The sequence below is a fragment of the Phyllostomus hastatus genome, unplaced genomic scaffold (assembly GCF_019186645.2).
Source record: "Phyllostomus hastatus isolate PE091 unplaced genomic scaffold, TTU_PhHast_1.1 phas_contig_196, whole genome shotgun sequence".
Classification (NCBI taxonomy): Eukaryota; Metazoa; Chordata; class Mammalia; order Chiroptera; family Phyllostomidae; genus Phyllostomus; species Phyllostomus hastatus.
The window spans coordinates 22897541-22920601 of NW_025333709.1; the positions used below are offsets into that span (position 1 = coordinate 22897541).

Consider the following 23061-nt stretch of genomic DNA (forward strand, 5'->3'; position numbering starts at 1 on the left):
TCTCAAATAACATGCTGCTCAGGAGCAGGCCGCGGGGAAGACTGATGTCACCACCGCTGCAGGCTGCCTAGGGAGCTCTCTTCCCCAAACAGGGCACCACATTTGCAGGGTCAGTTACAAATGAAAATGCAGAGCCCACTGTTGAATTAAGAATTTCAAGGTGGCGACAGCATTGAACCAGCACGAGGCCCCCCGGAGCACAGAGCCTGTGTGGCTGCGCAGGGCACACGCCATGAAGGCCCTTCCCCACATCTGGCACCTGTTGAGTGGCCACATTGGCAAAAGTCACTTTCCAGGCTGCCTGCGCATCCTCTTAGGAACCTTGTTGAGTGAGAACTGTCCTCTCTGCAAGCAGGGCCAGGCAGTGTGAGCCTTGTTTCTGTGTGGTGTGGCATCGGTATGAGGGTCTCTGATGAGCAGAAATGCTAACACTGAAGGATTCAACTTAAAGTCAGTTAAACCTTTCCTGGTGTTCCTGCATGCCACAAGACCTCTGCGTGTTCTGCCACCTGCACCTGTTTGAGACCCACAGAGAGTGGTGCTGTGCATGCCCCCCAGGACTGGGGCGGGGCAGGGTAGAGGGTGAAGCTGGGAGAGTAGGTGAGGAGGTGTGTGTGCAGAGCTCTACTGGGGAGCTCTTAGTTGCTTTCCAGCAGTGGGATGACATGTGTGAGGTGTGTTTTGGGAACATTTGTGGGGACAAAAGGTAAAGCATGCAAGGAATGAATGCAGGACGAGGAATCAGGAAGGTAGTAAGGGGACTGCTGCTGTTCAAGTTAAGATAAACTGCTCTGGATTGAGAAATGCTTTCTTACAAGGCTGAAGAGCAGGAGTATGCCTTTTTTTTTTTTCTTGGCCGAACAATTAAGCCAAACAATTAACTTGTGGCCGACATGTACCTTCTGCCTCTGTCAGTCAGACGAGGCCAGGATGCTCACCTGGGTCCACTCTTGGCCCTGGCCAAGCATTTTTCCCCCAGATCAGGCACTTCTCTGTACCCTGGAAACCCACTTCCCCACCAGCCACATTCCAGGAGGACAGGACAAGGCCGGGTTTGACAGGTATCGGCCACAAAGGCCTCCCAGACAAAAGAAGTTTTTAAACCTTCTCTGAAAACCAGCTTTTTGTGTAAATCAGGATGTTGAGAACTTATTTTATAACCTCTTTCTGGAAGGAAGGTCCCTGTTTTGTGTAAAAGAAACACCTGCTCCTCAGCCTGTTTCAGAGTACTACTGCCTGTGGTTTAAAAGTACAGAAATAACACGTGTGGCCAGAAGCACCGGCAGGCACCACACGGGCAGCATGGGGAAAGCTGATCCAAGATCGTGTCGCCAGGCCGGGCCTTTGGCCGCCTTTAGATGCTGCGGGAACAGGCGCTGCTGAAGAACCACAGCTGCCTGCTCCTCTGTGTAGGGGACCGACAGCTCTCTTTTTGCTTTCGATTGGAATCCAGGTATCTGTAGGACCTCAGGTAGCTCTGATTTCCTGCACCGCACAACAGCACAAGTACTCGCCGAAGTGGTCATTGCAAACATTATTCCAAGAACAGCCAGATGACCTTGTTTGCAGAGCTGACTTATAATATCCAGCTTCTAAAGAGCTGTTGCTTTACCCTGAAGCCCATCAGGTTCCTGGTTCAACAGGCTTTCTCTTCTAAAATTACGACTGCGTGTTTTGTTTTCACAGGGCGAACCTTTCCAACACATCCGTACTTCTCGGCCCAGCTGGGAGCGGGGCAGCTGTCGCTCTACAACATCTTGAAGGCCTACTCGCTTCTGGACCAGGAAGTGGGATATTGCCAAGGCCTCAGCTTTGTAGCAGGCATTTTGCTGCTTCACATGGGAGAGGAAGAGGCATTTCACATGCTCAAGTTTCTGATGTTTGACAGGGGACTGCGGAAACAGTACCGGCCAGACATGATTATTTTGCAGGTAGATGCTCCTTATGTCTTTGATGGGGACACATGTCGAAATGTTTATGATTCCTTTCCAGGTGTAGCTAAGGATCTTTTTCTTCTTTTTAAATTTTTATTTTTAAATTACAGTTTATGCTCAGTATTATTTTGTAGTAGTTTCAGGAGTATAGCATAGTGGTTAGAGAGTTATATACCTTACGGTGTGTTCACCCCGATATTTCCAGCAGCTAGCTGGTACCATGTGTAGCTAGCACAGTGTTATTGGCTGTATTCCCCGTGCTGTACGGAGGAGCTTTGCCACCAGCATTTATCATTGTAACAGTGATCTTTGCTGAGAACTTGCTCTCTGCTGGTGTTACAGCAAGTGTTTCATAGATGCTCCTCTCCTCACTAACCCTGAGGAACATGCTGTTCATTGGCTCAATTTATAGGTAGGAAAACTAGGACTCAGAAAGGTTATAAAATTTGACCAGGTCATGTAGCTAGCAAGTGGCTGTGTCGGGATTTAAATCCAGGCCTGGCTGAGTCTAGGGCCCTCCCTTTTATTCCCCATCAAAGCATCTTCAGACTACCTAATTGCTGCCTCCTGCTGTGTCTGCTGCTTCTGTGCCGGGGATCCAGGGGTCAGCTCACATATCACGTCCCAAGAGATGTACGTCCCCCGACTTCTACCCCAGGAACTCTGGATCACGATAGCCTGCCTTATTTCTCTTGTATCACACTCTCACTGCCTGAAATTATCTTGTTTGCTTATGTGTTTATTTTCTGACTTTCTCCTTAGCCTATGTTATGAAAGCCTATGTACGACAGATCGTACCTGTCTTGGAGCTGCGTCCGCAGTTCCTAGAACAGCAGTGCCTCGGGTGATGTGGAGACCCAGTCAATATTTGTTTTTGTTTTTTTAATTTAAGATTTTACTTATTTTTAGAGAGGGGAAGGGAAGGAGAAGAGAGGGAAAGAAACATCAATGTGTGGTTGCCCCTGGTGTGCCCCCTACTGGGGACCTGGCCTGCAACACAGGCATGTGCCCTGACTGGGGATTGAACCAGCGACCTGTTGGTTCTCAGGTGGCGCTCAGTCCACTGAGCCACATCAGCCAGGACAGTATTTGTTAAATGAATGAGTGACAAGAGGGAGGTCATATCCAAAGAAAAGTAAACACAGCAGTGTGTTTTAAGTGCCAAGTGCCGACTGCCACCTTTAAGAAGTGGGATAACTCTGCATTCTGCTTGAGAAATACTCCTAAATGTTGGGCACATGTTTGTGTGTTCATTCGCCAGCGAGGTACTGTGGTTTCAGAGCCCCAGTGAAGTGTCATTGGAAAGTGTACACGAGCACTGAGGACTCTTTAGAGCGCCACACTGTGTGGTTATTAAACATCCAGTTCACCTCCACCTGTGAATAGGAGCCCCGTGGGCATGACCCTTACAAAAGGAAGCCACTCCACTCACTGAAAGATTTTAACCCATATAACACTTTCCATACCTACTGTCATGTTCTTCCCACTTTCTTCCCATTGGCTTTAGTGTAGTACTACCTGCCATGTAAGGGAGCAGAATTTTCAAGTTTTATGAGCATATAATTCAGTATTGTAAACACACAGCTTTCGGGGGAGGCTCGTGGCCGTGGTGATTAGAATCTTTCAAATCCAGAAGCCATGGCTGGTACTTCAGGGGACCATGTTGTCTGGCCCTGGAACCGGTTTTTCCCGGTTCGGACCACGCGTATCCGACTTGCAGCGTCTCGGGAGAGACCGGCCGCTAGGTTGGCGTTGCCCCGGGCTCAGGCCACAGAACTCCCAGCGCTGGGGCCTCCTCCCAGGAGAGGGAGCCCTTTATGGTGAAGTTCAACTTCAGCTGGAAAAGTTGTTTGTTCCGTCTTGAGATAAACACTTCTTTTTGTAATTTGCCCTGGACCTGGGATCTGTCTACTACATGTTGTGAACCCACAGAAATCCCACTCATCCAGCCTCATGAGTCATGTGGGGGCCCAGGGGGAGTCCACTGACTGAGCAGATACAGTGAAGTCCGTGGGCAGAGTCCTCACATGCGCTCCCTTCACTCCCAGCAGGGAGGCTGGCGTCCCACTGCTACTTCCCCTGGGTTTGAGTTTTGCTAGGAGTGTGTGTTTGGAAGAGAATTTATGAAGTGCTTCCACGAGATGGAAGTTTAGCTTCTCTCGGCCAAGGACACAAGGGCACCGTAGGAAGAAAGGAAGAGATGGTAGACCCGGCGTTACTGTTCTGGGCCTGCACCCAGCCAGGCCTCACATGCAGAAGGCGCCCGGGAGGCTCTTGGTGGATAAATGAGAAGCTGAGGTTGAACGACACCATGAGCCACATAGAACGTTCCAAGTTCTGACAGTTCTCCACTCCTGTCAGACAGCGAGCGCTGACACTGTGTGTGCGTCCCCGCAGATCCAGATGTACCAGCTCTCCAGGCTCCTTCACGACTACCACAGGGACCTCCACAGCCACCTGGAGGAGCACGAGATCGGCCCCAGCCTCTACGCCGCCCCCTGGTTCCTCACCGTGTTTGCCTCCCAGTTTCCGCTGGGCTTCGTGGCCAGAGTCTTCGGTGAGTGTGTGTGAGGCTGGCAGAACCCGCGTTCTCGTGGGGGATGAGAACCGTGGGCGGTCACTCCTCAGCCAGTCGTCTTACTGTTCTGCCCGTGTCCTCCACAGAGCAGGGTGCTGTCCAGCACTCTGCGTTTCCTTGGGGTTGGGTTTCACCACCACCCGACTCCCCACGCGCCTTCACCTCGTGGGATCGGACTCGAGTCCCTCGCCACCAGGCGCTCCCCCTGGAGCGGACAGCCGAGAGCCTCGGCCAGGGAGCCCGGGTACACTCTAGGGGCCATTTGTCAGGACTCGTCCTTCTCAGTCTCCCTGGCCTGTGACGCTGGTCGTCCCAATTTCAAGTGGTTTTAAAGTGTATTTTATATTCAGTCACTTGATAGCTTTAAAGACCTATAACCCTATCACTCTTTTTTAGATTTGTTTTTAGAATTAGGGAGCATCTTGAAAGGGATGTTCACTAACATTGAGAGAACACTGTGTTAGGCAGTTTTGGGTAGACAGCTTGAATATCCAAATTGTAGAAATGCTAAAACTTGCTTTTGAACATCATATTAAGTTGTCTTCTCATGCCCCGCCCCCCTGCCGCCCCCGACCCCTGAAGTACTAGATTTTTGTTATTATCCGCTTCAGAAGTTCCCATTTGGATTTACTAGAAGAATCTATGTTCTTAAAATCTTCACCAGCCCCGCTCTTGTATAACTGTTTCTTTCCCCAAGTGGATTTTCAGTTTCTGTCCCTAAAAAGAGGACGTTCGAAAGAAGAAAATAGATACTCTCTTCTTGGTTAAATAGTGAGATTTCTTGAAGGATTTATACTATAGTTTAAAAAAAATAACTAAAAGCCTCAAAATTGTCTGCTCAGCTTACGAAGAAGAGAGTCACAGAAACTCCTAAGATCTCTGGCCGGAGGCTTTGGTCTTTCTTGCCCAAAATTTCAGGGTGTTTTCCTTTCCTCACTCCGGAAATTCAGAGAGAATCCTTAGTCCACTCACTTACCTTTTCTCCCCTCCTGCTCCGTTACCGGGTTTTCCACACGGTGCTGGGGAGGAGTGCAGGTTGAAGGGCTGGGAGGGAAGGCTGCGGCTGGTTGGAAACAGCTCATGCATCAAATCACGGAGTGCAGGGGACTGCACAGGAGGGCCACCGCTGAGCTGAGCTGTCGCCATGCCTGGCGGGAGGCTCTGCAGCTGCAGATAGTTCCGGGGCTCGAGGGCCTCGCCTCTGAGGAAAACATCATGCCTTAGCCTGCGTAGGCGGGCAGGAGGCACTGACAACAAGCGAGCAAACTGCCTTGGAAATGGACACTCGGAACTCTGTGAAGCTCATCCTGCTGCCTTCAAAAATAGAAGCTGGGCACTGTAAAGGTGGATATTTCTCGCTGTGTTCTGTAGTCCACTCTGGCCACCGGAGTTCCTCATCCATTATCTGTGAAAACCGCACATAAAGATGTTAGTGTCCTTGTCGTTCCCAGGCCTCGCGGACCCCTGTACGCCGAGCACAGTCCTGCTGGCCCAGGGCCCGGGGCTCCCCGAACTGTAGGCAGGAAGTAGGGACTCAAGGCAGCGCTGGGTTGTGAGGTCATTTTGCAAAATAACGCTGGTTTTTTTGCCCAGTCCATTCCATCTGTCCATCCTTAAAAACAATTTTGTGAGCAGTTTCCATAGAAAAGGTATTTTTTAAGAAAACCATTTGTGTACTTAGCATTGGTGACCTGAACCCTGTCTGTCTGGCTCCGCACCAGTGGACAGCTCAGCTGTAGATCCAGAGCCTGCGATCCAGGCACCGCAGTCTCTTTGGGTCTGAAAGCCCCTTTCCTTATAAGTCCTTAGGCCTAGGTGCCCCCTAAAGGCAGATGGGCCTTTGTTAACTATTCGCTATTTTATATGTAAGTAAAGGGTTCTCAGCTTACAGTCAGCACAGCTCATGTATTAATTAATAGGCGACCTCTAATTAAGTATATGCTACTTGGAGGGACAGCTGCCAGTGAGGCATGTGTCTTACCGTTCACCATTAAGGCGCCTGATAATCACACTTTTCTGAATGTCAGCCCTCCTGTCTGGGTGTCACATCGTGTGAAATAGCCTCCCCCTCCCTCCGTATTTTTCTAGTTTGGGTGTAGAGGGCTCCCTGGAAGATGCTGGCTCTGTTCCCTTTCTAATCGTGTCTGCCTTTGAGGAAAAAAGGACCAGGCTTGCTCCTAGTGGAAGAGGAGACTCCTGAAGCTTTGTGTAGGGTGTGCTTCCAAGTAGGTGAGAGAGGAGGTAGAATATAAAAACCAAGGGTTGGGCAAAAAGCACAGAAGCCCCCTGTGACATAGGGAAGGATTCGGAGAGGCCCAGGACTGAAATAGACCGTGCAAACTAGACCGTTTGCACAGCCCAGGAAAAGTGCTCTCCGGTGACGCGATGCAGTGGTGATGAAGCGAGTGTTCACCAGATCGGTTCAGGCTGTCACCATCTTTCACCTCCCTCCTCCCTGCTCCTGGTAGGAGCGTGGGGTGTGGCAGCTGGAGGACTGCAGCCTCCCAGAGGACGTTAAGGAGAGTGAGTGCCCTTGACAAAGACAAAGGTGGCTGGAAAAGGGCTGCGGTACAAGTTCGCCCACTGTACTGACCTGTGCTGAGTGTTTATCGGTGCCCCCACCCACAGGAAGGTTGCCCTTGTGCATCACGGGGAGTTTCAAAGAGTTCCCATACCCATTAGCACAATAACAGGGCTGGCCAAGTGTCTTCAAAAGAAAGAGCTTTGAGTTGTTCTCAGCAAATAATTTGCAAAGTGGTGGAGTCAGCTGAATTTAAGGTTCCCTTTACTTCCTGCCTGTTAAAAGCCTTCGCCTGTTTCTAGGTGGCTTGAGAGAGGGGAGGAAAAGGAAGCCAGCCAGTGCTGTGAGCTGGGTGGTCCAGCAGGTTCTTGTGCAGTGACTTGCAACTGTCGGAACTTAAATTACTTTTCCAAGAAGATTATTGTTTTCTTAAAAAAAAAATTTCAGAATGTAAATATGTAAGGGTTGGAAAATGGGCAAAATGAAAATAATTGGGTTGGGGCAGTGAGTTTCAAACTTTGAGGGGGCTTTCCTCCAACACTGCTGGCACAGACCTTCCTCGCGCACCCGAGCGAACTCCTTCCTTGAGGCCTCCCCAGTCTGACAGGAGCTCCTGGGGCTGGGCTCTGGCAGGCTCATGAGGGCAGGTAACCGGCCGGCTTGTCTTCAGAAGGACAGGCGCCAGCCGTGGCCGCCCAGAAGTGCTGAAGGAGCAGGCAGCTGGCAGCGTGCACTTGTGAGCATGCTGTGGGGGTCAGCATGGTCTTGGTGCTGGCACTTCAGGAGGTGGCATTCTCTCTCTGAAGCTAACTAACCCCCTTAAGGGTTAGTTAGGATCAGACCTATAACCTGGATCTTGTTAACATCAGCTTCTGACCAGTGCTCCAGCCCACTCAGAAAAAAAGGAACAGAGGTTGCTTTGGTGACGCGGCTGCACTCTGGGTGAAGTTAGAGTGGCAGGACCTGGCCCCGAGCCTTGGGGACCAGGCCCCCTTCTGCCTGCAGCTGGAGCTCTGGACCCACCCCACTCGCCCCACGCTCCCTTCCCTGTTGTGGTTATATTAACGCCTGTCTGCATTCACACGCTTTCCCTTTGCTCCGAGTGTTGCTTATTCCCTGATTTCTCACCTAGCAAGTTCCTGTTGGTTCTTCAAGACTGAGTTTGGCCACCACCTTTCCTTGGACTTGTTTCTTCCCTTTTGGTCTCCAAACTGCCTAGGCATAGTGCTTCTGCAGTTTGGTCTTTGTTCGTGACTGATTCCCCAGGAGCCAGTACAATGCCTGGCATTTATCAGATGCCCAGTGAATGCTTGTGAACTTAAATTAGGGAAACATCTCAGCAGGTAAGAGTGCTCTTAAGGTGCTGAGAATAGCATTAGGAAAGACTATTCCTTTGTGCTACATTAAATACAGACCGTTAGACCCAATTCAATAAACATATCCAGAGTTACATTTTATTTTGTTTTTTTAGCATACCAATGAAGAGAGCTTTAAAAAAAAAAGAAAAACCTTTCCAAACTTCTTTTGTTTTTTCTTATAGTCCGGAAAAGTCTGAGTTTAGAATCATAGGAAGCACTGCACTAATCAGATTTGTTATAGAAACCAAGTTTGTTGTGAAAACTTGGAAGACTCATTGTTAACCTTAAGAGACTGCCAGTATGGATAACATATTTGATTATGCTCAGAAAGTTCCCCACTGATTGTTTAATTCCCTTAGATGTGGCACTGTATCTAATTTTTAAGTTGAATTTATTAGGGTGACATTGGTTAATAACATTATCAGTTCCAAGCGTACAGTGCCATAATCTATCAGTTGTATGTTGTGTAGTGTGCGTTCACCACCACACGTGGCGCTGTATCTGGTTTTAAGGTGTCTGCCCCTCAGAGGCTGAAGGAATGGAGCCGCAGCAAGTCTGGAAGTACAGTCCATTCCCCGGACCCCTGCCTCAGACGCCTTAGTTATTTATTCTGATGAATGCCATCAGTTTTTCTTCAGCTATGAATGTTGGAAGGCTTAGTGTCTAAGCCACAGACTCTTCAAATTTACTTTTTTTTTTTGGAGATATCTTTTCTGTTTAAAAATACATCTTGTTTATAGTGGTATTTCAGATCTTTTTTTACTTTCTATAGTGGTGAATTACATGGGAAAGCTGTATATTTTATAAGCAGACATTTCACAGGACAGTTCTCCCATAGCACCGCTCAGCATTCAGAGATCAGTTCTTTAATTTATCTTTCCAGCCTCTGCTGCCAAACCAAGGGGGGAGGCAGCCGTCGGAACTTCCTGGTTCCCTGGGGCCGCCCCGAGCCACAAGCAGTTAGCTGTGAAGTTTGTGGGAACCGTGGCCCTGAGCTCTGAGAGGGGCAGGCTGGGCTCAGCAGCAGCATCGCTCAGGGTTGTGATCAAGCCGGCACCGAGGGTGCTCATGTGGTTAAGGTCTTCGTGAAGGTCACACACATTTGCAGGGCAAATCTGCCAGTGGGCATCGAGGTCTAGCCTGTGCGCTGTCCACAGACGGCTCTGACCCGACGCCCTTCCCGTGAGCACAGAGGCACAGCGCTGGGGATTCTTCCCCGCACTTTCTTTTGTCCTCCTTGGCTTGATGAAGTGCATACCTTCTGTCTCTTCCATTATCCTGTAGTATCTTTCCATATATATATGCACATATACACATACATATACATATATACATGCATATATATTATTCCAGTTCTTAGGTAACCTGCCTGAATCTAGTCACCTGACTGTTAGTTACTAGGGCTCTGCCTTAGCCCTAGGACACTTGGATTCTCCTTCGCCAGTGGCGTCAACCCTGTTGAGGAACGGGAGCCGGGGCTGGGCTGGCTGCTCACCCCATTGCCTTGGCCACATGCCCTCTCTCTCACTGTGTACAGTCAGTGTGGGGCTTGCTAACACGGGGGAAAATAGGGCAAGAGCTAGAAAGTTACTCTGGCAGTGTTCTTGGACGTCCTCTAAGGAAGATGATTTTTACTCCATTATTCAGCCGACATTCAGTGTGCTTGTATTTAACAATGTACTTTTGGAGCTCAACAGACATTTTACAGCCTTCAGAGATCTTTTAATTCAATCTATTTCAAAATAGAGGAAGCAGGCTTTTTTTTTACTTTATCTCATGCTGTATATTTAAATGTTTGTATCTAAATGCTATATGTCTGATGCTGTATATCTAAAAGCCTGTGTTTTACTCATAAAAACATGTTTTAGTAACTCCTTTGAAATCTAGAGCATTCCTACAAAAATAGAATGACAAAGTTTTTTTCTCAATTTAACTTTTGAAACATGTTTGAATTTAATATATTTTTGGAGCAAATGTAAAAAAAATTATCTAAACCTGTGACAAAACCCTAGCAATCTATTTGCCTATATTTCTTTCATTAATTGCAACAGTGTCTGGACAGCCCCATCTGGAACACTCGGCTCTTGCAAAGGAAGTGGAGCTGGCAGGTTGGGACCACGTGCCCCTCAGCCCGGCCCTCAGAGCTGTGGGGAGGGAAACGAGTGGGCTCTCATTACAGACGGGTCTGGCTTAACTATCTGCATTTCTGTGTTTTCCCAGATATGATCTTTCTTCAGGGGACGGAGGTCATATTTAAAGTGGCTTTAAGTCTGTTGGGAAGCCATAAGCCCTTGATTCTGCAGCATGAAAACCTAGAGACCATAGTTGACTTTATCAAGAACACGCTGCCCAACCTGGGCTTGGTGCAGATGGAAAAGACAATCAATCAGGTACGATTCAGTCCTAACCTTTCAAAAGGCTTCCACATGTAGAAGCTTCCATATGTAGAAACTTATTATTATTATTATTATTATTACTATTATTTTGAGCAGGACCTATTTCCTACCATTTTGTATTCCGGGTAGCATCTTGCATGATGCCTGGCATGTAGGAGTCACATCGCAAATACGTGTTAGTGGTTAAATGCACATGTGAGTGTGCATGTGTGTTGCGAGTATAAATGTGTCACGGAAACACCACAGCAGTGTTTAGGTGTGATAACCAGCACAGATGATTAGCAATCTCTTACAATTAAGAGGTTTCACCCCTAGTCATTTTTTTCTTCTAAAATACATACATTTATTTAATGTTGGCTTCTGTAGAATAAGTTTTTTTATTTTTCTGCTGAAAATACTATTTTCTAAAAATGACTCTTTCATAGCAAAGTTATAATAGAGCATATATATTTTATGTCAGTTTATTCCATGGTGTGTGTCTTATTAGAAGTCCCTCCCACCTCTGCAATTATAGCACCTCTGGTTTCTGGGTGCAGCAGAACCATCACTCTCTGAAGTGTTCAGGGCGAGGAGTGACTTGATCAGTTGTGGAATGGTCTAGATTCAGGATGGGAGGAGATCTGGACTCTGTTTAAGGAAGAATCTTCTAATAACGATTGCCAACTACGAATGCCTGAGCTGCGTGGCAGAGGGCGGGGCTGCCTTGGAGGCACCCAGAGGCTGGGTGGCTTCGGGGCACTGCAGAGTCAGCGGCCAGGCCGCTCAGAGCCTAGAACTTACCTCACCTGCTGCAAATAGGATGAACACATACAGCAATTCGGCAAAAACAAATAGCAAAATAAAACAAAAAAAAAAACCTTTATTCTGAGGATTTCTGAGAGTCCAAGAGGAGTCAGTCCAGTGGTTCCGAGGCTGCGCACGCAGGTGCAGAGTCTGTCATTTCCTGTGCCGCCTGGCCCTAGGTGCTGAGCGCAGAGGAGGAGCGGGATGGCCCGGGGAGGGGCGGGCGTCCCGCCCAGTCCCGCTGTGGCTCTCGCACGTTTTCCTGCGCCTCTCCGAGAGAGCGGCTCTCCCCTCTGCACCTTCGTCTTCAGCTCATTGAAAGGCTCTGCCTCACTCTGTGTTTTATGTCCCTGGCACGTCTCTTTGTATGTAAATATCTCTGGCTTGCTGAGGCCCTACTTTTGCCAGGTTCTGTGTGAATCTATAAATACACATGATCTCATCTGATCACGACTGCACTCCTGCGAGGCGAGGCGGTTTTAACCCACGAGGAGCCCTGGGCTCAGTGGACAGTGAACTGGCCCATAGTCACCCTGCTGCAGAATGGAGAGAGGCCTTAAACCTGGGTGCCCTGGCCTTAGAGTGCTCTGGCAGCTACTCAGCACGCACAAGTACCTCTGGGTGTCGTTTCGTTACAGAATTTTTCTCTTTTACCTGGATGTTAATACCAAATTCTCTACCCTTTTGATACTTTAATTTCTGGCATTCGTGTGCTTTTATTCCTTTTCGGGGCTTCCATTGCATGGACTTGTGTGTTATGGCTGCCAGGCAAACCCAGAGCCTCGGTCGCCTAGACCAGAGGCTGTGTCCAGTGGACACCTTGGCGCTGCTCCTGGCTCCAGGGCAGGCAGCCTCAGCCGACATTCGGTTTACCTCCTGGATACTGTGCTCTAGGAAAAAAAACCATCTTCCTCCCCTTTTCTGCAAAGGTAGTTATGGAGGTAATCGGGTTCTCTTTAAATGTTGGAAGAACGGACATGGATACAGCATGGGGAGAGAGCAGCTCTGGGTGCACCTGATTTGTTTCTGGCAGCTGTTTTGAACTTGGCAGCTGTTAGACCACTGACTCCTAGACAACTCTGGAGCATTATAATCCCCACCTAACGCTGGGCGTGGAGAGAGTAACATGCCCACACCCTGCGTTATGTGGCAGAGCCAAGGATATACCGTGTCCAACACCAGAGCCCACCCTGTGCAGCAAATAAGCATGCAGTCCAGTCACCACAAATGTGGTTAGAGCTGCGGTGGTGCTGGTGTGAGGCTCAGGGAGCCGGTCTGGAGGGGCGAGCGAGTGCTCATGGTTGGGAACTGAAGGCTCGTGGGTCAGCTGGGCTGAATGAGTAAGGCAAGGCAGGAGCCAGCACATGCTTTCTGTAGAGGGCTGGAGAGTACGGCTGGAGGCTTTGGGGCTGCGAGGTCCCCAGCACAACCTCTCCACTCTGCCTGTGCAGTGCAGAAACAGCCATAGACAATATGTATAGGAATGAAGTGTCTGTGTTGCAATAAAACTTTATTTACAAAAACAGGCAGTGGGACAGATTGGGTCCATAGGCTATAGTGTGCTGACCCCTGATGACAGCGTATGCAAAGGCACAGGGGTGAGGAAACAGAGGGAAATTCCAGGTGCCTGCCGTGTTTGGCTTGTGTGAGTGCGGTAGTTGAGGACTCAGGAGTTGTGTGGGGAACACAAAAGTCTACATTTTGGTGCCCGGGTTTTTATTCTGCCAAAAGGCTTGATGGGAAACTGTTAGAATGTCAGATGGCCCTTTCCTCTTTTCTCCCATGTTTTCCATCTGGAACTTGCCATCTCTGTCATGCTTACTGCCCTCTCCCCTCCAGAGGGAGCTCTAATCTCAAGTCCTAGGCTGAGGCCAGAGGCCCAGCACGCTTCCTCTGCAGCCTGAGAGAGCCCAAGGCTCGAATCTTGGAGGGCCACAGGGTAGATGAGATAGAAGCAACACAGTCATTGCAAACAACTGCCCTTTGCATGGATGGGCAGAGTCCAGGGTGTCCTGGGTGATGGCCTTGGCTCCGTCTCATTAAATGTCCTCTCTGTGGACCCTCTCGGCTTGAGCAGCTGGGACACAGCCTGCATGTGGGATGGGAGGGAAAGCAGCTAAGGACCGGGCCCTGGAGCGCTGGCTCAGTGCGGACAGGCGCCTCGGAGCGGCCACGGAGGAGCAGGTGCAGACCTGAGAGCCCAGGACAGGGGAACAGGGGTCTCTGAAGGCTCTGTGGAGTTTCTCAGTGTGACTTAACTGTCAGTTGAACATAAGCCATAAAAATCCCTGACCCAAGAAGAGGGGAAGCCCTGGGAATAAACAGAAACTAAGAGAACCTCAGGTTTGCACTCTTGTCATAGTGAGTGTCGTCTGCCTACGCAGCCCGAGTTCGGAGTCAGGAAGGAGAAGGGTGTCGCAGGGGGGCTTTGGGAGGCAGGGCCGATGGCCTGTTCTCAGCATCCTTCAGGCTCCATTCAAAGATGGCCCCAGCCTGTCAGTGTATCATGTAGGAACTGGTTAGAAATGCAGAATCTGGGGCCCCACCTAAGACCTGCTGAGTCAAAATCTGCATTTTAACAAGATCCCCGGGGGATTCACACACTGGGGACCATTTGAAAAGCTCTGCTCTGGGCAATGTCAGTGTAAACACACTAGACAAAGTTGAGCTTGTAGGGTGGAAACCAGAATCTTAACAAGGTCCCTTTGTTCAGAAGGTGCTCCTCAAAATCGGCAGCCAGGCTGCCCCTTCTGCCTTTGCGAGGAGCCCTCGCCGCTTGAGCAGTCTGCAGGAGCCCTCGCCGTTTGAGCAGTCTGCAGTGTTGAAAATGAGTGCTTTTGTAGAAGGCCCAGCCGTGCCAGACCCAGAGGGTGTGGTGGGGTGGGAGGGATACTTTGCTTTACCACTGGCATTGTTTAGGGTTCCTCGCATGTGGTGGTAATAAAAAGCAGACCAGCTGTTAGTTGGGTTTATTATTGTTTTTAAATTCAGTGCAGACACCTCGCCCCCGTACCTGGGCTGACTGCTCCACTCTCTGCCCTTTGGGGTGCCACTGCGACCAGCAGATGGGGGCAGGGTCTGGGGCAGGGGCAGGGAGGGGATGTGGCTGGCTGTGCAGACGCCAGGGTCCATGGCTCCATTACACAGGGTGTCCACGGCCTGCAAAGGGAAACGCCGAGTCTCCAGTAGCACGTTAGCCAAGAACCGAGGCAGTTCCCTGAAGAGGAGATCCAGCTAGTAAACAGTATCTGGGAAAATATTTAGCTTCGTGCATAACTTAAATGTAAATAATATATAATGCGTTACTGACTAGATTAACCAAATGGAATTTTTAATGCCAATGCGCAGTGCCGAGGGCATACTCTGTCTGGCACACACGCGTGCTGCTGATGCTTTGTGTGCGCTGATTGTTCCCATTTGGGAAGCAGCTTGGCAACACGTCTCACAAACCAGTAAAATATTCATACCCTTTGACTTAGTAATCCCATCTCTTGGAATGCATCCTTAGAAAACAGTCCAAAATATGGGGAAAGCCATATGTACAAGGATGTTTAGAGTTGTCATTTATAACAACAAAAATTTGCAAGTAACTGAAGAGCCCACACTTGCGGGTGGATTAGCGTGGCTGTGATGTGTCGAGTTGGTAGAAGAGCGTGAAGCCATTTCTAGTTACGGTTGTGAAGAATGTGGAGCGACTCAAAAAGGCGTTGTCTGAGGACCGGGGCCCCTTGTGCCGCCAACCACATGCCGCCGTGGCTTGGGATCAATTCTGGGGCTTAGCTGCAAAATCCGAGGGCTCTAGTGTTCTGGCAGCCAGGAGATAATGGTGCAATTAAGCAGAGATGATTACGACCGGGGAAGGTTCCTAGGTATTAATGGGGTCCCTCTACCCCCAAAGAGTTTATAGCTTTGGGCACAGTTGAGAGCCATTAACCTTGGCAGATCATCAATCTGTAAAAGGTGAGAGGTTTCGTTTCCCAGTTTTCCAGGTTAGGACCACCTTTAAAAATAAATCTTGGTGGGGGAAAACAGAGTGTATGTGTGACATTTATTCTGCACCATATTTCTAATCACACACTAATGCCACGGCAATTTCGGGTTTCATGTTGGTGCTTTTTACTCTCTCTGAGCTGCTCAGAAGCTCTGTGATACGGCATCCCTCGTGCTTTGGCCGAGGCACGAAGTCGAATGCGAGGGTTTCACAGCAAGTGTGTGGAAGCAGCTCCCTGAGCTCAGAGAGCACCCGCCTTCTCAACTTGCCGGGCGTGCACTGGGGACCTCCATAGGTTGTCTCTTGTCTCGTGTAACTCCCGCAGCAGTGTGGGGAGGTCGTCCCCCTGCTGGAGGCCACGTACTGATCCTGGGAGAGGTCAAGTGCCTTGCTCAAGGTCATTCAGGGAGTTGCCAGTGGAGCCCCGATTCAAGACTCAGTCAAAGCCTCAGAGTCCGTTTCCATGACTGAAAATAGAGATGCTAATCTCTGTTGACCTCCCGGTCACTCTGCGGGACAGCAGAGCATCGGTCCTTACGGTAAACTGCTCACACACATGCCCTGAATACAATGTGCATTAGTACTTCAGCACAGGACAACTTTTGTGCCTAATTAGTGTTAGCCATTGAATTAAGTTGAAAACCAGGAAGCTGAGAAATTAACCTCAGGGAAGGCAAACTAAGATGGTTATGAATGGTGAGAAAGTAAACATGGTTTTTGAACATTGATTTCGGGGAAGATAGGACACACTGGCATTTGCATGCTAATGAGTACCGTCAGGGGCAATGAGTTTTTCATTGATTTTAACTCTGTTGGTCTTTCTTTCTTAAGGAAGAGTACAGTGAAGAGTTGGCTTCTGCTCTTGGAAAGCCTAATTTCATTTCAATAAATGTCCATTCTTATCATGCTGGCTTTTTTCTATGGTGACTGAATTCCCGGGCTGCCCCAGGTCGATGGCGGGTGCTGAGAGGCACACCCGTGGGGCGCTCCCATACCAGCACCAGGAAGGAGCGGAGACGCCTGGGGCAGCTGCTGCTGCTGCCCTCTGACCTCTCTCCAGCCCTGCCTCCGTCAGCCCAGCTCCCCAAGACAAAGCCCAGACGAGAACAGCTCACTCACTCGTGCACTGGGAGTTGTTTTTCACATGGGTGGTTTTTTCATCACTGTTACTATTATGGGAAGGAAGGCCGCTCAGGCATTGTTTCATATTCACTCATCTGTGTGGGTGACTTTTGGGTCTGGGCTCATTTCTGCAAGTCCTGTGTGCAGAGAAGGTTTTCAGTAAACAGTTCCATTACTTAGCTGTTCTTGTAACTCTGAAAACCCAGCTGAACTATAATTAAACTTTGACTCGGTGACTGGGCAAAGCGGGCTGTGAGCCTTTGTTTTGTCTCCCCCCGCCCCACGGTGGATGTGTCTGACCCAGCAGGGTATTCGGAGAAGAAGGAAATGCGTACTGGAATAAGAGCTCAGAATAAATTATTGTGAGGCTTTTGGAAAATGAGTATCAGAGATGCACACTTGCCGTTATCTTAGGTTTATTTCTCAGTGCTGCTTATATCTTTTCTTCGCAAGTCAAATTATTGCTTTCTCAGTGCAAAGTTTTCCTTAAGTATCACCAGTGCACCAGGCATAGGGCAGGCAGCCAGTGGATGCTCGTTGGCATGGTCACACGTGTACGTGTGTGTATGTGTGTGTGAGAGATTTTTCTCACTTTCAGTGCCTGATGACGTCTCTGCATTTCACAGGTGTTCGAGATGGACATTTCTAAGCAGTTACAAGCGTATGAGGTTGAATACCACGTGCTTCAAGAAGAACTTATCGACTCCTCTCCTCTCAGTGACAACCAAAGAATGGACAAACTGGAGAAAGCCAACAGCAGCTTGCGCAAGCAGAACCTTGACCTCCTTGAACAGCTGCAGGTAGCGCGTGTTCCTGAGGCAGCGTCCCGAACCGAGTGTCTGTGGGTGGTTCATTAACTCGCCCAAGGCCCCGGCAGGCAGGGCTTTCCCACGCCCGCAGGCCCTTTCCGTCACGGGTCTGCCTGTAGTTGGGATCAAAGCAATCCTAGGAGGAGGGGGCCTCTTCTTCAGCAGCAGACAGCTCGCCCTTTGCTGAGGTCAGACAGCCCTAGAGCTCGCTGAGGGTCTGTTTCTGCAGTTAGCAGAAGACAGGCCCAGAGATGAACTTGGGTTCAGGGCAATGTGGTGCTCGTGGCTGAGCGCCAGCACTTGTGCTGTGAGTAATGACGAGAGCATCAGAGGCTTGCGGTTCCATGAGCCAAACCGGCTCAGTCCACTGAGGGAGGCAGAGGGAGGAGAGCGGCCCTGAAATGTCCCTCGAGAGAGAAACCACAGTGTGTGACCACGAACGAGACCAGAGTCCTTGGTGCGTCCACCAAGGTGTGATGCATGAAGGACCCAGTTCACCACTCCAGAAGCTTCTGTCTTAACATGGGTCCATGTGGGTGAACCCGCTGCAGAAAGGCAGGCGCAGGTCGTGCACGCGGAGGGGTGATGTGGAGCGCCCCGGAGTGCGGTCCGGAGACCCGCCCTTCCCGGTCTCCCACCCACGCCGCCACCCCGGGCAGACCGCTGACCTGCTCTGTCTGATCCCCTCACGGGTGTGACGAGCACAAGGGTATTCCTAACTGCTCAGCACACAGCCCCTTTACCAGCCAGAGGGAATAAAGGAACCGTGCAGTCTGCTTTTCTAACATTGTAAATGGATGGTGATGCTGTCAGAATTGTTTGTGGTGTGTTTAGAAAATTTTTTTTAGTTTCTACAGAGAAAAACACATATTCCTCCCCCACAAGTATGTATTTTATGGTGTTCTTGGGCTGACCTTAGAATAAGCTTTCCATCCTGATCTGAGACTCTTATTTTTCTCTGTAGGAAGCTGCCGCTTTGCAGACAGGAGCTTGGTGGTGATAGGAGAAAGGCCAGCATTTGAGAGCCTAATAAATCAGCCTTGTCTGAAATGCCTTTCTCTCAGCAGGGTTTGTCCCCACAGACTGAGTAGATATTTACTGTAGAGGAACAAAGAAAAATGCTCTCCCCAGCCAGTCCTAACTACCTGTCACATTCGGAAATTTAGCTGCTTTTTCTCTCCCAAGATTGAGATGTCCTCCCTGAGAGTGTGTCCGGGTGCAGCCTCTGCAGGACTCCGAGCCGCTGCGTGTGGGGAGGGCTCGAGGAGAGAAGGAGCCTGATCCAGCGTCCAGGGGTCCGCAGGGCAGGTGTTTCAGATGCCTCCCAAATGAACAGTGGGTCCCTGATACCCAGGGTCCAGCAGGAGCGAGGTCTGCTTGAGTGTGGTCTGTAGGGTACGGGGATGTCTTGCCCGAGATGGACAGCAATTTGAACATTTCACCTAGAATGTCATATAGTGTGCTTGAGTGTGATATTGTTATGTTACGGAATTACACGCTTACGATTTTACAATAAGAGATTTCGCAATAAAAAAACAGGGGTGTTATTTGTGCCAGGCCCTGTATCGCAGGACGGAGGCATTTCTGACAAGCCGAGGCTTGCACTGGAAGCACTCGGCTTGGTAAGACGGGCAGTACTCAGACAGAAGGTTCACCTTGCTGGGCTGATGAATGTCCGGGTGTGCGTGTGTGTGTGCAGACGGGCGGAGAATAATTTCATGTTGCTTCTGTGACACTGTCCCTTTTTATGAAGAGAGGGAGGTGTGAAAAGCTGCTCTGGAGTCTGTATTCCTCAAGGAAGGCATCGGGCGGTGATAGTAATAGGAGATGTTCTCCTTGGAGTGTTCTCTCTCTTGACCACGTGGCTCCGTATTTCTGGAGGTGCTGTGCCGGGCTGCAGCTTACACCCACCCACCAGGATTTACTGAGCCTTTGCCAGGCTGGCTGTCAGGGCCACTGAGATCCGTAAGACACTGCTGCTCTCAAAGAGTTGGGGTGCAGATTGCGTGAATTGTGGGTGCGTGTGCAGAGTCCTCCCGGTACCCTCTGTGAGCCACAGGGGTCACTGTCTTCCGGCCAGGCTCTGAGCTCCGGGAGACTCTCCCCTGCTCAGGTTGTTTCTTTCAGTTTTCGGAGTCCAAGCATAGGTGTTCAACACTATGCTTAATTTTCCAGCGTAAATCCTTTTTTATTTTTTGCCCAAGTATCAAAATTGATTTGGTGTCTAGCTTTGTTCTGGCCATTTATTCCCCCAAAGTCTCATTTATTTTCTTGTTAAACACTTGAAAATGTTGTCTAGCTGCTAGAGAGCAAACTATTAACTGTATTGTCTGGTAGCATACATGCCAGGCGATGCTGAATAGTAACGGATGTACAGTTCCCGTAACCATCAGCCACACCTCACTGAGTACCCATGGCATGGTGCCATGGGGGCCAGACCCACACACAGGAGGAGACGTGCTTTCCTCCGTGCAGGAGCTCCAGCCCCAGTGAGGGGACCTGGCACTGGTGCAGAACAGTAAGAAAGCTCACTGCTAAGCTCTGTGGTGCCCCTCAGAATGTGTGGGCCTTCAGAATGAGTGGTCCTTCCTGGGACGAGGTGGGCCCTGGCCCAGGCCTTGACCGTGGGTGGACTGTGAGGATCATAGAGTCCTGCATGGAGATTCACACAAGCACCACCTGCTACCTGCTAGGCTGACAAACTTAGGATGTCAGCCCTTTGCCCTTCTATTTAGAGTGTGGCAGGGGCACAGCCAGAGCTAGACTTTGAGTCATGCGATGTCTGTCTGGCACAAGTGTTATCTTGTTCAGAAAACTGTTTCTTCTGTTTTGCAAATGAGGGGGGAAATGTGCTATGTTTCCCACGTGAAATAAATGGGGGTGGGTTGAGGGCTGAGCCGGATTGCCGAGACAGAGCAGAGCCTTGGTGACCCCGAGAGCCAGGCACTGCGGAATGCGCCTGTGAGCCGAGGCCTGGGCCAGGGAGGCCTCGGGACCGCAGGGCTTCTGCGCTTTTCCCAGGAAAGCGCTCAGCTTCAGTGGAGCCGACTCACTTGTTCCCTGGGGAGTGTGCCCAAGTGCACCCGAGAGAGAAGCACCCGGAAGTTCTACCTACCTGACATTAATTTTGTGCCAGCTACTGAGGACCTGGGCCAGGTGGACATGAGGGCACTGCTGGGCTCCCTGGCGGGGGCCACCAGTCTGAGCGACTGTGCACGTGAGGCTCTGAGCGGCACACTCGGCTGTTCCGGGCACTCCACGTGTGGTCCGGGTGCAGTGCCAGGCTCCTGGACACTGTGATGTCTTGTTACTAGAAGGAAAATAAAAAGAATCTCAGATTAGAGAGCGATTACTTCTTGGGCCTTTACGTGGAATCCCTTTTGACTGTGAGTTTGAAATCAGTTTGCACTCATAAGTATATGTGGTCATCAAAGTAGGCTAGGCTGCGCTGCAGTAATAATAAAGCTCCAGGTCTCAGTGGCTTTGCACAGAAGTCTCTTTGTCCCCGAAGCTCCACCTCTTCCTCGTGAAGCATCCTTTGGCCGGATCAGAGCTGTCATCCCTGGAGTGGGTGACTCAGAGATTGGACTCCCTCCGCACTGAGAAGCCACCCTCTCAATGTGCAGCTTCCAAACTATCCACAGCAGGGGAGGATCTCTGATGGCCCCAGCTACCAGCAAGGGAACCTGGGAAATGTAGTCTTCCTTTGTGGCCAGAGAAACAGTAAACAGTAGACTCCTCTCTGCTGAAGTATGGCTCCACAGTTCCCCAAAGGCTGGGCAGGGGGATGTACTGCGGATCCCCTTGTGTTATCACTGGGCACTTACATTGTCATATTTTCTTCTCTTCTCCAGGTGGCAAATGGTAGGATCCAAAGCCTTGAAGCCACAGTTGAGAAGCTTCTGACCAATGAGAGCAAGCTGAAACAGGCTGCCCTTGCCTTGGAGCTGGAGAGGTCAGCCCTGCTGCAGACGGTGGAGGAGCTGCAGAGGCGGGCGGCAGAGCAGAGCGGGCCACAGCCCGACCTCAGACAGCCCGAGCCTGTGGGAGACTGACAGCACCTCGCAGGGCACGGCTCCATCCTGACACTGTCCAGGCCTTAATTGAGGGAGACAGAAGATGCTGGAGGGAGAGAATGAAGCGTGAAGCTGCTTCTCAGGGAGGAAACTGGCTTGCCAGCACACAGTCTCCTGAACTAAAACTCGCGGTTCAGGGGGGCAAATATGTCCCCGTGTTTCTGTTGTTGTTTAGGTTCCAGTTGGTCCTGATTACTGTAATCAGTAGGTTTAGATGGCATGGACATGAATAAATGCACCTTTATGTTTCCTTTTTTAGTATCACTGTGTTTGTGAAGAGCATCTGTAAAGCCAGAAGGGCTCGGGTGACTCCCTGGCAAAGACGTGGGCTGTGGCTCTTCCGAGGAGGGTTGGTGTGCCTCCCCCCGCCTTCGGTGTCCCCGGTGGGCCGAGCCGCTGGCCTTTGTCGACTTTTGTCATGGAAGGCACAGATGACCTTAGGGAGGATCACAAGTGATTTATTTAAATTTAGCATCTTAAATTTGATCACTCTTCTTGGTATTTAATGAAGTTTTTTACAAAAATAGTATTTTCATACATTATTTTGCTTAGTCCTTAAGTATTAATCAAAGTCATTATGGATAGTTTGATGGGAAAATCACCGTGTTTAAGACTCTCTGAGGTGTTGCTAGCATGCAACCCACAGCTGTGGAGTCTGAGATATTTATTTCTTTGTGGCGTTTCATACTCACGTTATAGTTGTGTATTTATTTTTGCCTGCTGTACGACATAATGCAGCTGTGTGTCTCTGTGAGCCTCCCCACCCTCGGGAATCTGACTCCTTGCAGAGGTAACAGGCCACTTCAGGAGTTTTTTAGGGATGCCAGAGATTTAGGGACTGTCAAAAAGAGATCAGCCTAAGGTTGCAACCAAACGTGTGGCAGCTGAGAGCAGTTTTTCGAAGGCAGGACTGTGTGTTTTGAACCGAACTCCCAATACAACAGCCCTCTCCCTCCCCCGGGATGACGGGGACCTTGTGCCTTCATCAGGCAGCGCGCGCCTGCGGTTCCACCTGGTCACCGTGAGCAACCTCTCCGCGTGCTCTCAGACTCAGTGGCGTTCTTACGGGGGGGTGGGTCAGGACCTCCGTGGGCACATGCCGCGTCCTTGACAGGAGAATCTTTTCTGGTTTTTGTCATCCTAACCCAGAGATTTTCCACCGTTTTCATCTCATGGCACACATAAACCAATTACAAGATTCTGTGGCACCCCAAAAATGTATACTTTTTTTTCCTGACCTGACCAAAAAAAATAGGTATAGTTTGGATTTATTCACACCGGATGGTTATTGTTGTGTTGGCTGTTGTCATTTTTTCATCTGACAGTCGAAGGGAAAAGGGGTCGGTGCCCCTGACTAAATAGTCAGGTGCTGCGTGTTTTAAGAATTCTTGCGGCACACCAGTTGAAAATCGCTGTTCTGACCAGTTCTTCTATTCCATAGGAGTTCCTTTTGACTCTTTTGATTAAGCCTGAGGTGAAAGGAAGGACTCTTG

At 49.8% G+C, this 23061-nt stretch overlaps 1 protein-coding gene across 6 annotated transcripts in view; it reads left to right on the forward strand.

Annotated features, from left to right (window-relative positions):
* TBC1D1 (TBC1 domain family member 1) overlaps positions 1-21829 on the forward strand; it is a 207024-nt gene extending 185195 nt beyond the window's left edge. For all 6 annotated transcript variants that reach the window (XM_045834194.1, XM_045834193.1, XM_045834197.1 and 3 more), the window contains 5 exons: positions 1687-1931; positions 4332-4491; positions 10612-10781; positions 17310-17483; positions 21347-21829. In XM_045834194.1, coding sequence (XP_045690150.1) covers positions 1687-1931; positions 4332-4491; positions 10612-10781; positions 17310-17483; positions 21347-21547 — 950 coding nt within the window. In that variant the 3' untranslated portion in view covers positions 21548-21829. The remainder of the gene's footprint in view (positions 1-1686; positions 1932-4331; positions 4492-10611; positions 10782-17309; positions 17484-21346) is intronic.
* The last annotated feature ends 1232 nt before the right edge of the window (positions 21830-23061 follow it).